The sequence below is a fragment of the Colias eurytheme genome, chromosome 14 (assembly GCF_061535395.1).
Source record: "Colias eurytheme isolate Ceu_HAF_F1 chromosome 14, ilColEury1 Martin Lab GWU primary, whole genome shotgun sequence".
Classification (NCBI taxonomy): domain Eukaryota; kingdom Metazoa; phylum Arthropoda; class Insecta; order Lepidoptera; family Pieridae; genus Colias; species Colias eurytheme.
Genome location: NC_142993.1, coordinates 50449 through 65896, shown reverse-complemented (window position 1 = coordinate 65896; position 15448 = coordinate 50449). Strand labels below are relative to the sequence as shown.

Here is a 15448-nt window from a genome sequence, read left to right as displayed (position 1 = left end):
TATCGTGCTTATCATAAATTGAACGTTTACCATTGTTGTAGATTGTACGGCCAAATATCATACTTGACATACATATCACTTTATTATTTGAGATTGTTATAATACTGAAATTTTGTTTAGGTGCCCAGTAGCACCTTAGAGCATGTAGAACGTTTCCCAAACTTCTTTTTCATAATAGTGCAATTAATCAGTGATACTGGTTAACTGGTTCGTTACATAGAATATAAGTAGCTATGGTACGGGAGCTAGCAACGTTTAAAAAAAAAAACATTTTAGTATAGTTGGGTTTTAGATAAGTATACTGTTTCTCTTGCTATTTCGATTAGAGTCTGGGCTGTCTGGCTGGCGGTAGTGGTTGCGTTTATTAGTGCGGACAGGAAAATATACTTAACTTTAAAGTCCTTAATTTTTAATAGACGCGTAATTTTTAATAGACGATAGATATAAAAGATGTATTTTGAGGTCTTGGGCTAGTAAATAAAACTAACAAAGAATACTTCAACATTTATTATTCGAAATTGAGAATGTCAAATGTCCGCGAGCGACGCAGCGCACAGGTGCGAGCCGCGCCGCTGCGGCCCAGTGCAAAAATATATAACTGTGCCGCTTACAATGCGCAAGGAGTACTTTACAACAAATGTATATCATACACCATATAGCTATCCATAAATATCTACTTCATAGTCAACAAAAATAATAATTATAGTGAGGTGGTCGCGTCGTCCGATCCGTGCGGCTTGCTGCGTCTCGCTGCCGTACGTCGCGGCTCGGGACGGGCGACAGCGACAGCCTACTGCGTACATCTACTCATCACACCATGATATGACATCGTATATTATACTTGTACATAAATAGAACATACAATTATTTTTATATGAAGTACTCTCACTCTGTCTGTATGAATTGAACTAAACACAAAACGGCGACAGTGAATACGTCGCCTAGCGACAAGGTACAGAGATGTCTACATTATATCTACAAGGTATATAGTCTATGAAACGTCCATAATTCTAGTTAACGATAAAGTTTACAATAATAAATATACGTTTTTGTGTGCGCTACGGCCGGAGGTCGCCAAGCCGCCACTGAGGACTTGTCGCAGTAAATAAATAAAACATCTAGTGGTCGAGTAACAGTAGTATTGGACAACAATCATTAGCCTACATTGATTACTACGTGAGCGTCGCAGCGGCTCGCGGCGGGCCGCGCGGGCGCCGGCTGACGGCGACTCGCTGCTACGTACATTCACTGTTCGAAAACACTTTACATTAAACACTATACATAAAGCAACAGTCATTTTTAAATATTTTTTACACCATAGACATCCAAATGGTAAAAAGGTATTGTTTAATACTTTCGAGTAAATATAATAATTCTAACTAATATTTTATTTTATTTATTTTTCAATAAAAAGCTCCATAAATTTAGTAGGTTACAATAGGAATAGGTTACGAGAATACCACTCCTTATACGCGATTCCACATAAATATCGAGGGACATTCATTATTTTAATATCTCACATTTATTTAATACAAAATAAATGAATAGAACCATGAAACATTAAGATTTTATGTAGGTAATAATATCTAATAATAATTAATACGATCATATTATTTTAGAGCAATTTTTTTTTAGCTTTTAGTCATTTTATGGGGCTCACAGAGATTTAGGCAGGTTTGGATTATACACATTTATACAATAATATAAACTCCTCAGATTATACTTAATGCCAGTTACATCAGAGTTCACGTCAACCTTTAAATTGAAATTTTAGAACGTATTGAACGATGGACAATGCTTTCGTAGGTAAATTTTTTCTTAGATTTATTCAGATCCCAATGAAAAAGAAATACGATCATAGAATATTTATGGCGACCGGTTTCATTAACATCCTGTCGTATAGGCATGATTCTCTTCTGGAATAACAAATTAAGGTAAATTAGACTATGAACATGCAAGAGTCGGGCGCTTATCGGTAGGAGGGCGCGGGCGCTCGGGGCGGGTCGCTCACGAAGGGGTTGGCGGCGCGCGCGCCCGGCACCGCCAGGCTGTCGCCGGCGAGGCTCTGCGTGGCGCCGTAGTTGTCGTGCGCCGCCAGGTCGGCCAGGCGCGTGGAGGACAGCGCGCGCGGCAGCGGGTTGGACGGCACGCCGTGCGGGGCCAGCACGCCCGCCTCGGCCACCGCGCGCGCGTCCTCGTCGGGCGCCACGGGCGGCGCGCCGTCGTCGCCGCGGAAGTTGACGAACGCGAAGGCGGCCAGCGCCACGGCGCACAGCAGCCCGTAGCCGGCGAAGGTGCGCGTGGTGCCCCACTTGGCCACGGCCACGCCGCCCAGCACGGCGCCGCAGCCGCGCCCCAGCCCGTGGTGCAGGCCCTGCAGCACGCCCTGCGCCGACGAGCGCAGGCGCGCGGGCGAGCCGTGCGCGATGTACGAGCAGCACGCCGCCCACACGGCCGCGTGCGTCACGCCCTGCACGAACTCGAACGGCAGCACCCACCACGGGTCCGTGAGCCACGAGATGTACAGGAAGCGCACCACGTTGCCGGCCAGCCCCAGGCACAGCACCTGCGGGTCGACGACGGTCGCTCTTACTGTGTCTTCTATTGCTAAATCTATCTTAGCATATAGTGAAGCAAACTTTCATGCAATTTGGCATATCTATTAACAATATCCTGTTTGTTTCTGGAAATTAAATTTTGAAAGATCATAATAATTTATAACCTGCCTAATTATAACAATATAATATGTATTATACTCTGAAATGTGTACACTGTACGGGAACAAATTTATTAAAAGTTTGAACTTATTGATTATTTGGAAACTGAATTATAAATATTTCAATACAAATTCATACCTTCACATGCCCCATCTGAGTGATCAGTTTGAAGCTGAAGAAGTAGGCGAATATCTCGGAGATGTGGTTGATCACAGAAGCCACTCCGAACAACGTTGGCGACCCGCCGATGTCCTGCAACGGAAGAGACTCATTTATTCTGCTATATAATGTGAAAAAATTGTTATTTCGATTCGACAATGTCGACCGAAATCCTCACTGGCAATATTTGCAAAATCAAAGTGAAATATGACCTTACAAGTCATGTTTCGGTCCTGTTCTACCTAACCACAAAAGATTAATCCGACGACAACCCTTAAGTACGAGTGGTTAGGTATTCAAATTAATTAATTTTATTACCTGGAGATGCCAAAATAGGAACGTAAAGATGAGGCCGATACCGAAGCCCATAAACCAGGCGACAAGCAAGAAGGAAGCCGCCTTCACGTTTTGAAACTGCCGCAGGACGGTCACCCACTCGGGCATCTCGCGCGTGGTCTGGGCGAATACCTGTGAACAATTAACGTTTGATCATTTTATTCTTCATCTAATTCCTTAAGATAACATTTCCTGCAACAACTGTTCGTATAACTGTTATCTTTGTGACATACACCAGTCGGGACTAGTCGACCGAATATGTCAGTGTTTATGATATATTCGGATAGATCATTCTATTGTATTTATTTCGAATATTGGGGTTCGCAAAATAATAATAATGTGAAGCTAGTTTCCCAAGAAGAGCTCGAGTACCTTCGCGTGTTGCAGCGGCGGCTGCTTGGTCGGCGGCGCGCTGGTGTCGAGGCCGGGCAGCTGCAGCTGCGCCGCCAGCTGCTCCTGCAGCCGCTCCTCCTGCGTGGGCTCCACCGCCGCCGACTCGGCGGGCGTCTCGATGCTTATCGCCTCGTACTTAAACTTTATCTGTAAAATGCGTTCGACGCTCTCAGTTCACTAATAAAACGACTCGATACGAACAATATGTTTTTGGATTATATCCTGTAACTGTGCCTTATATAAATAAATAAATAAATAAATATTGCTAAGAGTCGGGCAATTCACCTGCGTGGCAGTGATGAGAGCGGCACCCATGAGCACCGAGAATGTCGCAAAGCAGATGGTGTAGTTCTTCTCGTAGCGCTGCGGGCCCCCACACGGGTGCGAACTGAACGCCGTGCTGTGGTCGAGAGCGATGCCCACGAAGAACATGGCCAGCCCCCAGCCAAGCGAGCCGAACATGCGCTGGTGTCCGTACCTTAGCGACAATAATAATTATTGATGTCGTAATTAGTGAACATGTTCTGTTATAGTAACTAATCATTCTACGTTCATTTTGTTAATTAATAATATTTATTGTATGCTATGTAGTTATAGTAAAAACATGAATGTTCTACAGGGTGTCCCAAAAAGTTGTGATGAACGGAAGCTGGGAGGTAGAAATTCATAGTAGCAAAAGAAACCATTAAAAATGATAAAAGGGCATTCAGGCATTTAAAAGACAACTTTTTACGGTGATTTCGCACTTATAAATACATTGAGCAACAGCGGGGTTATTTTAAAAATTTCTGGTAATTAAACACCTATTTACAGTACTCCCAAACTGATAATGCGCATAGAAAAATTCGTCACTGTCATATTCCCCGAGCCTCCGAAGACGATATGTATATAGAGTGGTTAAATGTATTTTCTTCATGTTTATTACAATTATGAGTTTCATTGTGATTTTATGGTAAAAGAGATAAGTAACGAAATTTGTTTCGATAATTCAATGTAAGTTAATAGCGAGGATAAGCCACACGATTGCGAATATATATTTGTTGTATTGATTTACTTAGAAAATTCTATACTTAGAACTATTAAAGTGTCTTACTGAAGCTGGCGTAATGATGGATGTATGGAAGGTTAAAATAAGACAAAGTTTATATTAAAAAAAAATATTTTCAAACACTGGTTTACATTTAAATTGTGAAATCTAATCATTAAAATCTCAGTCCAAATGATTAACAGAATCAGGGATTATCTCTATTCCTGATATCGTAGAATAATCGGAACTTTCATTATGCTCTTATTAATTTTCACTTTCCCCACTGCTATCTGCTACCTGTGTAAATAATCATTTTACCGGAAAATTCAACTTTGAAACAAAACTAAGAAGGGTAACAGCAGCTCTATATAATTTCATACAGAGATAATACGTGCGGTCACGACCAATATATATATAAAGACGACTGACGGATTTTTGAATTTTTTGACTGACAGGCTACCGTCACCTATCGCCCGAATTGTTTTCGATTGTGTATGACTCTGAATTGACTCCTATTTCTTTCAAACAAGGTGCAAGATGCAAGTGCATTGTTTAGGGCACTTACGATTCAATGATTCGGGGTGATTCGGGTGTTTCGAAAATACGATAATTAGCGAAGATCTGCATGCGCATTATTAATTTTGGAGTACTGTATTGGTTTTAATTTGGTTTTAATGATCATCATGTTAATAAAATTTTTGCACTTACCCCATTGTACGATTACCTAATCGTACAGACAATAGGTACATGTTCCCGGAATGCAATGCGTCGATGGTGCATATTTTATTATATTGTAATATTAATTATTATTTTAACACACAGTTCAGTTCGCCATCGGATTCCGCACCGTGCGGTGCGTCATAAAACCCCATCCCAATCTCATCCCATTAAAGTTAATAATAAATATATCTCTTTATCCCAATCTCATATCTTATCTTTTACCCCATCTTACATTGATATATTCATTTTTACGGGGTATTTTTTAAAGTTGAGATTTGTGAGCACTGATCTAGAAGCGCTCTCGTGTTAAGGTGAGATCCATCTGCTGTTTGAACCTTGATAATTGCAGTAGCTAGTAATAGGTATTTCGCTGGGGTCACATGGAAGGGATACTAATGTGTTCATATTTTCTTGTTGCTGGCGTAAAGGTTTCGAACGAGGCACGTGTAACCTCGAACGTGACGCATGATGAAGCTCCACCCGGTACGGAGTCCGAATGCGAACTGAACTGTGTGTTAAAACTTAAATTAATAATTAATACAATATAATAAAATATGCATCGACGCATTGCATTCCGGGAACATGTATTGTCTGTACGATTAGGTAATCGTACATGTTCCCGGGGGAGAAAAAGGTGAAGGTTAGTAACTTGATGAAAGATGAACTTAAAACTAACAAGGTGATATTACAATTTTGTGTCTATTTACTAAATGATTGTGTTAGTTATGATTACAAGATGAAGATACAATAATTATAAGATTAAGATACATTTGTTCTTTACGATAGGGTTACAAGATTATGTTACAATTGTTTTTTATAATAGCGTTACAGAGATTCACTTAAGTTGGGAAGCGAAAACACTCGAATGATTTGGTCATGTTTATTTACGCGCACAACACACTCACTATTTCACTAACACTTATCACATAATCACTTTTCACTGGGGTTGGAGGTGGCCGGGCGGGGACCGCGACACTGGTCGCAGGCTCCACCGCCGGCTCTGTTGAAGCTCGTCGACGACGCAATTGTTTCCAAAACGTTATTATTTCCACAAACAACCACAACAACCAGGATTCCAATTAACATATACTCATACAGCTCCCATATCAAACGAATCACTCATAAATAAAATGTTATTATAATATTCCATTTCGCCGAACTCGTGCGCACGCTGTAATATTATAGCTTCGCATTGTGTTTAAAATATTATGTTCTCTTATCATGGTACATATTATTTTGAGATATGAATTCTATGTTTTCGAGGTTTTAATTTCTTCCTTATCATAGTCGGTAGATTCATTAATAGTATTTATGTTATAGTAATTTACGAAGGTAACAGTGATAGCTTAACAATAGATCGTTTCATAGTAAGATAGTAAGATAATTATAATCATCACATTATTTTATAATGTAATCTCATCTTGTAAAGGGATCAAAGATTTTCGATATTTCGGACAAAAATTGTCGCTTTGTAGGATTTGAGATCAATTCCGCCGTAAGCCCGTACTTAAATTGGCGCCATCTAACAATTAGGATTTGAAGGTCTTGTTGCAGATTAGGCGCTCTATACATGAGATCATTAAGGGTTAATTCATTTAAAGTTTTCGAGGATGCTTCGAACACAACTCGCAAGGTTGTAACTTGTAGTTGATGACTCTGCGCGTAAGGTGCGCGGTAGGTGGCCACTGGGCCTTAAGTCGGCGTCCGACACACAGGGTATCATATGTCTGAGTTCTTTGTATTCCGATATGAATAGCTTATTATCGCGTGCTAATTGACGTTATTTTATTAATTTGTTTTCTAATTGCTTAAATTAGGCGATACATTTAAGATTTTGACGCACCTAATTTTTCTTCAAAATTTTCTTTTCTGGTAAGGTCTTCCTGAGATAGATTTAAAGTAAGATTTAGAGTAAGGTACATCCTTCATTTCCCATAACTGCTGGATGTGCTATTTAAATTAAGATTACATTGATATATTGACGAGGTATTTTTAAACTTTGAGATCTGTAAGCGCTCTCATGTTAAGGTGAGATCCATCTGCTGTTTGAACCTTGATAATTGCAGTAGCTAGTAATAGGTATTTCGCTGGGGTCACATGGAAGGGATACTAATGTGTTCATATTTTCTTGTTGCTGGCGTAAAGGTTTCGAACGAGGCACGTGTAACCTCGAACGTGACGCTTCCGGTGTCATATTTTGTGACGTGAAACATTCATGTAAAAGGGTATTATGATTTTTATTACATTGCTTACACAATATCTTTGAAAAGCATTTCATTCCTTCGTGGTAATGTAGGCAGTTGAGGCAAAGTTTCATGTTTTCAACCGTTTTTCTTCGCTCATAAGGATGCATTTGTAATAACGTCGGACATGTATAAAGGCGATGTTCGCTGGAATTGCACATCGGACACCGCTTGCGTTTTACATTTGTTATAATATTACTGGAATACGTTCTTTGTGAAATAGCATGATTTGTAAAATATGGATTATTAAAACTCTGTTTAAATTTATTATCATAATTTTTAGAAAATGATGATTGATTATTATAGTTTCTTAAATGTGTATGCTGATTGGATGGTTGATTAAATGCTTTTGTAGTGTAGCTTTCATGCTTTTTTCGTGAGGTCTCTAGAGTCATAAACTTAGTTTCTAAATACTGTAGAAAGTCTTGCAATACAGGTACCTCTCTGGGCGACTTTAAGGATTGCATATAATCATTGTATGTCTCTGGGTCTAACTTCTGAGATAATATACAAACAAGAAAAGGGTCCCAAGATGATACGTTAATTCCAAGGTTTTCGATTGCATTAATGCTCTCATATGTTACATCATGAATCCGTTTAATATGTTTATACGACTGATATTGAATATTAGGGATATTTAAGAGATTATTAAGATGAGATGTAAAGATTAGTCGCTTATTATCGTAACGATGACTGAGAATATTCCAAGATATGAGATAATTGTCGGAGCTGATTTGGAGATGTTGTATCATTTTTTCAGGCTCGCCCTTAACTTTACTCTTAAGAAACTGTAACTTTTGTGCATTAGATAGTGACGGATTATTGTGAATAGTTTCCGTAAATAGATCTTTAAACGAAACCCATTGCATGTAATTTCCTTCGAATGTAGGCAGCTCTACTTTTGGGGTTGATTTTTCTATATGAGATAGAGAATACATCTTTTTATTAATATCTGTTTTTAACTTATAGTAATGTTTTTCATAATTAGTAAATTGTTCTTCATATTCTGCGTTCGTTCCGCTCAATTCGTTTTCTAATTCCCAATGCAAGGTATCAATTGCCGACCAGCGGATTTGCAAGGACTTTAGGATATCCTCAAATTCCCACTTTTCCGATATAAGATCAAGATTTATGTTTGAAATAGTTCGCATAAAAGCCTTAAAATTAGTTGTTTGTTTTTTCATAAGCTCTTCCGTTTTATTCATATTAGAGATATTGTTGGGAGGTTTTTCTTGATGTTCATTAGAGATTGACGGGGTTTGAAAGGTTGGAGGTTGTAATTCAGGGGTTTCTAAAGATTTATAATTCTCTAAGGCTGTCTTTATATGATTGTATTTTTTCTTAATTTGATCATATCTATTGAATGCAAAATACTCATGAGAGTGATCATTGAAACATAGAAGTGTCATGTGGTTGTTGTGGAAGTCTACAAAATATTTTTCTAACGTTTCTAATCGTTTTCGTATATAATCGGAAGTCTTTCGCTCCGCTCCATCCTTTTTAAAGTTTATATGTAGCTTATCCAATGCATCTATTAATTGCTCTTGGGTAGCTAAAATATCCTCCATCGACATGTTTCAAAATAAGAGATAAAATAAGAAACCTTACTTGGTTAGCTTCAAGTTACGCTTACGCCGCGCCGAGATGTGAATTATTCCGTCGATGTGTAGAGATGTGATGCCTTTCCAGGGCACCAGGGTTGAGATATGTAGATGTGTGGTGCCTTCCTAAAGCACCGAGGTTGAGGTGTGGTGTCCCCCCAAGACACCAGGGTAGAGATGTGAAGATATGTGTGGTGCCTTCCCAAAGCACCGAGGTCGCGATGTGATCACGGAAACCCGAACCACGCACACAAACACAGCACAAAATTTATGCACACTTTTTGTCCCGGTCCCGCAATTCACCGTTTGCTCGAAGGACCAATGTAATGGGATAAAAGATAAGATAAGAGATTCAAGATTGAGATCTGAGATATTTATTTCTTAACTATATTGGGATTAGATGAGATTGAGTTTTTTGACGCACCGGGCGGAGCTCCACTCCGCCCGGTGCGGAATCCGCTGGCGAACTGAACTGTGTGTTAAAATAATAATTAATATTACAATATAATAAAATATGCACCATCGACGCATTGCATTCCGGGAACATGTACCTATTGTCTGTACGATTAGGTAATCGTACACCATTTAGATTTCAATTTTTCGATCGAAGCCTTCTGAATAAGAAAATTAAATTTTGAGGGTAGCTACCTGATAGATAGCAAGTTTTTAAAAGCCAAATGGAAAACTTTTTTTATGTGATTTTATTTTTTTATGGGCCCTTGAAGTTGCGAACATACTGGGTAATTTTATCTTTCTTTGCATTTAATTCTTTTTTTTATTCCATTCGAAGATCTAACGATAGTAAATGTTACCATACTGAATTGGCCTATCTTTCAGCTTAGCATACAAAAAAATCAAGTATCTAGCGCAATAATTCACGTCACCATAAATAAAAATCTCATCGTACTCAGCGATAGATGAAAAATTGAAAAAAATGTCATAACTCCGAAAATACGAAAAATCGCAAAACATTCATGGGGATGATTCGGATAGCCCTCTAGGTCCTCTACCTCCCAGCTTCCGTTCATCACTACTTTTTGGGACACCCTGTATAATTTTGATCTTAATATCTCTGTATGTACCATGTTTTTATGCAATAAATGATTTATTTATTTATTTATATTTAGTACAATTAATATGTTGTGTTATAAATTATAAGATATCTCTTCTTTTGATGTTAGAATGTTTAAAAAATGACGATTACCTATCGGCATCCTCGCCGAGAAGAGTGATGACGGCAGAGTCAGCCAAAGTGATGGCAGGGGCGCTGAAGAACTCGCCGATCACGACGAGCAGCAGCAGCAAGAAGAATGTCTTTTGTATATTCGGAGTCGTGTAGACGATGAAGGAATGCAGCGGAGTGACCCATTTGGAATTAGTGTCAGGGTTGTAATTTTCGGCGTCGGACACGGGCAAGGGCGAGCCCTCGCGCCCCGCCGCCGGGCCGTGGAAGGAGCGCGAGTAGGTCATCTCGTCCTCGTCGTAGCTCGGCGCCACCAGCACGTACGCGGTGCTGTTGACGGGCTGCACGCACGCCACCGCGCTCGGCTGCACCCAGCTCAGCGGCAGCGTGAATATGATCCAGGCCCCCAGCGAGGCCAGCAACAGAGTTCGGCCTTTCTGCCAGCGGTCGGCGAGCCCGCCCCAGAAGGGCGCCGAGAGGAACTCCACGAACGGCCTCGTCCCGATGAGGAGCCCGCACTGGCCCGCGTTCATGCCCATCTGCTTGAAGTACACGCCCATGAGCGGAAACAGGGAGCCGAAGGCGGAGTAAAAGAAGAAGTAGAACGTCTTGACGGTGAGCAGCTCGGGGTCCACGGTGCCCGCGCCGCACATCATCTCCAGCAGGTCGCTGCGCCCGCGGACCTTGTGCGTGGCATCCTTGGGGGCGGGATACCTTTGACGACATTGTTAATCATTAAATAAGTATAATATTTTATTCATTAACTAGCGCGGCTTCGCACGCCTTGTAGAAAACTTAACAAATTATATACAGTAATTGGTAGAGTAATTTTTGAGGAAAGTTTTAACTTTCCTCAAAAATTACTCTACCAATTACAAAAAAACACACCAAACTCCATTTGCATGTAATATGCCGATTTGACAGCGACAACCACTTTGTTTTATACCTAGGTTTACCTACTTTGTATGAAGTGATATATAAATTTCTTATAAATATATTTGGTATCGAGTGTTTGTATTAATCAATTAATTAAAACATATTTATAGCTTAATTGTAATTTAGGCAAAATAAACAAAATAAGAAGTTGAATGAATATAATTAAATTATAATTGTTAGCTCTTAATATTTAATATAGTCGAGGTCGTTTTCCAATTTATTCAAGTGGCTACTATAAGGACATAAGGACTCTCATTCCATGCAATTTGATAAATATGTTATTAGGTACCTACTTATTTTGTATTCACAAAAGCAATTCGATACAATACTCATTAGTTCATTACCTATAGGAAAACTTGGAAAGTTCTATTCTATCAGTTTGATTTCACTATGCCATGTTGATCTAGCGTTTCGTACTTAAGTTAAAACTAATGTATCTCAATTACAGAAACGGTAAGGCACAAATTATTGGTTTATCGTTACATAAAATGGCTACCTCTTTTACATATTATTATACCCCTGCTTCGAAAGAACAATTGAAAACGATGACGTAAGATAAGAAAAGAGAAACTTAGCAGGTATCGAACGATACATGTTATTTTTACCGTGCAATTACCACGGGTATGAATTTTTGTACAATTCATGTTCCGATTTTGTATTTACTGATATAATATTCATCTTTAAAAGAATAATCATTAGATATTTTGGAACGATTCGTCAAATGAATGTTCGGTCACACGCAAGAGGTACAGGCAGGGGTAGGGAGTCGGTCGGGCGACGCGAGAGGCGCACCTGGAGGTGTCCACTTCGCCGAACTCCTCGGGGTTGACGATGGGGCGCGCGGCCCCGGCGCCCAGCGGCGCTGCGCCCTGCTGCTCCATGCTGCACCGCGCGACTGCCGCCCGCCGCCGCCGGCCGCCGCCGCCGGCCGCCGCCGCGCGTCGATAGCACCGCGCCGGCGCGCTGCCGCTGCGCGCGCCGGCCTCACCTGACGTCACCGCTCCCGGAGTATTGAGACCTCACGTTATACAACGTTTCTGAACGTTTCGATAACGGGGTATATCAAAGATTGTATTCGATCGATTCAGGGCATTAAATATGATCCAGAGTGGAAATTCAAAAGTGGAAAATGAGACACTTTCACATTGAGTACTAAAAATAACTGAAGGTCAAAAATATAAAATATTTCCAAAAAAATTAACTATTATTAATATAGCGGTATTATATTGACTTTAAGAAAGCCACATTCCTAAAACAAAACACATTACCTACTGCAGATCCTGTGAAACTATAGAATGAATTAAATTGTTGGGTTAGGTATATTCAAAGTATAACCACACTATTACACAGGGCCGCGCCGACCCCCGGCAGCGCCTGTGTGCGAAACCTATGAAGCGCCTCTTTTTTTATAAAAATTCAATGCGCACCTTACACACACTCACTTTCAATCAAATGATTGTTCATTTGTTTTGTTTTGCCTTAGCTATCTCGTTCGTTAAAATCGGGGAATACCCATGACCCCACCCCCGGGCCCCGCTTGCGTCGCACGCATCGCATCGGGTTGCGTTCAGAAACTCACTCATTCATATTTAGTCCACTCATTATATTATACATTTAAAAAAAAAGTGAATTTGCTCATCTAATTTATTGATATATTGTAGGGATACCCAGAAAAGCTTAACTTGAGATTTTCGACCAAGATTTCCTATGAGCTTTCGCCGCCATCTTAAAAAAAAGGTGTAAAATTTGTTTTTCGGCAATAACTCGGCTATCCGATGAAATTCGGAAATCACTTATAAGACACTTTTTGTTCCTTTTTTTATGCTCTACAATTAAGTCTAGACCATTTTTTCCGTATCATGCATCGTTATCGAGATATTGATCGATAAAGTAAAAAAAATGTGTGCGTGTACTAGTGTACACACGTACGAAGTGAAACTTCTTTATGACCTTATTTTTCAAAAAATAATTTACTATATGCAACTTTACAGAAATACGTCGAATCACGCGTGGTAGGGATAAGAAAAAGATGGCGCGTAACGGAAAAAGTCACGCGTAACGAAAAAATGTTACACTCAATTTTTTTCCAACCCCGATAAAGAAGTTTCACTTCAAAAATTCAGGACACATTTTTAGTTTTTTGCTTTTTTTTGTTTAGGACATAATACATATACCTACATTATGTATAATATGTATCTAATACATATACATGTATTTAAAAAATCGTAGAATTCGAACTTGTAGAGAATATTCAGACCTACAATTTTCTTTTTGGAGTTTTTTAGTTGGACATGGACAAAAATTACGATCTCCAACGCGCCGCAGAGTCGGTGAATTCACGCTCACCGTCGAGCGAGCTGCTCGCTCGGTTGTGTTCGCATGGCGAATCGAATGGGAAATTGTTAAGGAAATTGATGGGATAAAAAATAAGTACATAGACCAGACTTTAGAACAAATTAAAGATCACACTTAAGTATATTTTTTAAACAAATAATTTGTTTGTGCAGTAAAAAAAAAGTTGAACTGTACATTTGAGCGAAAAAAAGTACAACACACGGTAAAATGAATGAAAAATGGTTTCAAGAAAATTTTGTAATTGAAAAAATGCAAACACACTCGTCAAAACGGATGCCAGGTCTTACAATAATTTTTTACTTTATCGATGGATATCTCGATAACTATGCACGATACAGTAAAAATGGTCAGGACTTAATTGTAGAGCATTAAAAAAGGAACAAAAAGTGTCTTATAAGTGATTTCCGAATTTCATCGGATAGCCGAGTTATTGCCGAAAAACCAATTTTACCCCTTTTTTCAAGATGGCGACGAAAGCTCATAGGAAATCTTGGTCGAAAAACTCAAGTTAAGCTTTTCTAGGTATCCCCTACATTCCACAACATATCAAAAAAATAGATGCGCAAATTCACTTTCTTTTATTTGCCTTTTTTTTCGGACGAAATGAGTGGACTAATTTCATACTCATACAAACTCGGCGCCTCTACGGTTTAAAATAACTAGTACTTTTTCTCTTGTTCAAAGAACTGCCGCCGTTTTAACGTTGAGCTCGTAAGGAATGTAAACTAAAACCCTAAACGTAAAATGAAACCATAAACGTGAATAATAATAAACATTAAATATTGAGAGACTTGTTCAATAAGCGTTATAGATGTTTTGTTGTTTACAAGGCCTATGTTGCGTCTATTGTACCTACTTACTTGTCGATACTCCACTACAAAAAACAATCATATAGGTAACAAAAATAATTTTGGTGGCAGTGGCGGCGCGGCGCCCCTATTGTCTTGGCGCCTGTGTGCGCCGCACACTTCGCACACAGGGGCGGCTCGGCCCTGCTATTACAATATAGGAAATATGGTAATACTGTGGTATAACACTGATTTAAAAAAGAAGTGGTTCCTTCTCAATTTGACTGTAATTTTTTTTTGGCGCTTGTTACCTCGGATCATCCTCGGAACTATGTCTGGATGCACCGATTCTGATGATTATTTTTTTAATCGATGCATTTTGTGAGAACATTTACTATATGAATTTAAAGACAATTTGAATATACCTAGTATATTTTTAATACGCAATCAGAAAATAAGATTTAAATGAACAATCCCCCGACTTTTTGGAAAAGCTTATATTGTGACGCGAGAATTTTTGGTTGAAATTTAGGTTGCTTTTTGATATTAAGTAAAAATATGTATTTGAAATAAAAAAATACAGTGTATTTGGGACACTATAAGATAAGTTTTCACCAAATTTCGTAGTTTTAAAAAGATAAAAATAAAAAATAAAATACTTGGTTCTTTGAAATTTTCACCAACATTTTGAGGTAATGTGTGTGTGTGTGTAAATAATGTGAAAACTTTTTATTACCTTTTACTTACTTTGCCATTTAACTTTTCGCCATAGGACTTTGTAGTTTTGCCGGAAATCGAGATAAACCATATTTTACTCTTAAAAGCTCCCCCCTCCACTTCCTGAAGTCGGATCGACAGTATTTTATTTTTCCTTTTATTTTTATCATATTCCCCTCCTTTTGGTTTCATCCTACAGTTATTTTTTTTTTGGTTTCAAAAATTATCGACTTTGGTCTATACTCTATTTATATTATTGATTAGTTTTCAAAA

The 15448-nt window shown here is 39.0% G+C and overlaps 1 protein-coding gene across 1 annotated transcript; it reads right to left on the bottom strand.

Moving 5' to 3' along the window:
• Positions 1 to 492: 492 nt before the first annotated feature.
• On the bottom strand, positions 493 to 12221 carry jef (major facilitator superfamily domain-containing protein 6 jef). The gene is made up of 7 exons (XM_090109379.1): positions 12108 to 12221; positions 10401 to 11093; positions 3891 to 4083; positions 3585 to 3752; positions 3195 to 3344; positions 2856 to 2969; positions 493 to 2566 (listed from the first exon to the last, which is right to left on the bottom strand). Exons 1-7 carry the CDS (start codon positions 12194 to 12196, stop codon positions 1970 to 1972), a joined length of 2004 nt encoding a protein of 667 aa, XP_089965505.1. The 5' UTR covers positions 12197 to 12221; the 3' UTR covers positions 493 to 1969.
• Between the last annotated feature and the right edge of the window lie 3227 nt (positions 12222 to 15448).

What these genes read in the sequence shown, in the direction of transcription:
- jef (XM_090109379.1), bottom strand. Translation starts at nt 12,196, where the DNA reads ATGGAGCAGCAGGGCGCAGCGCCGCTGGGCGCCGGGGCCGCGCGCCCC. An exon ending in CTCTCATCACTGCCACGCAG is followed by an intron (nt 3,753 to 3,890) that starts GTGAATTGCCCG and finishes CGCATTTTACAG; the next exon opens with ATAAAGTTTAAGTACGAGGC. An exon ending in CGCCGCTGCAACACGCGAAG is followed by an intron (nt 3,345 to 3,584) that starts GTACTCGAGCTC and finishes AATTGTTCACAG; the next exon opens with GTATTCGCCCAGACCACGCG.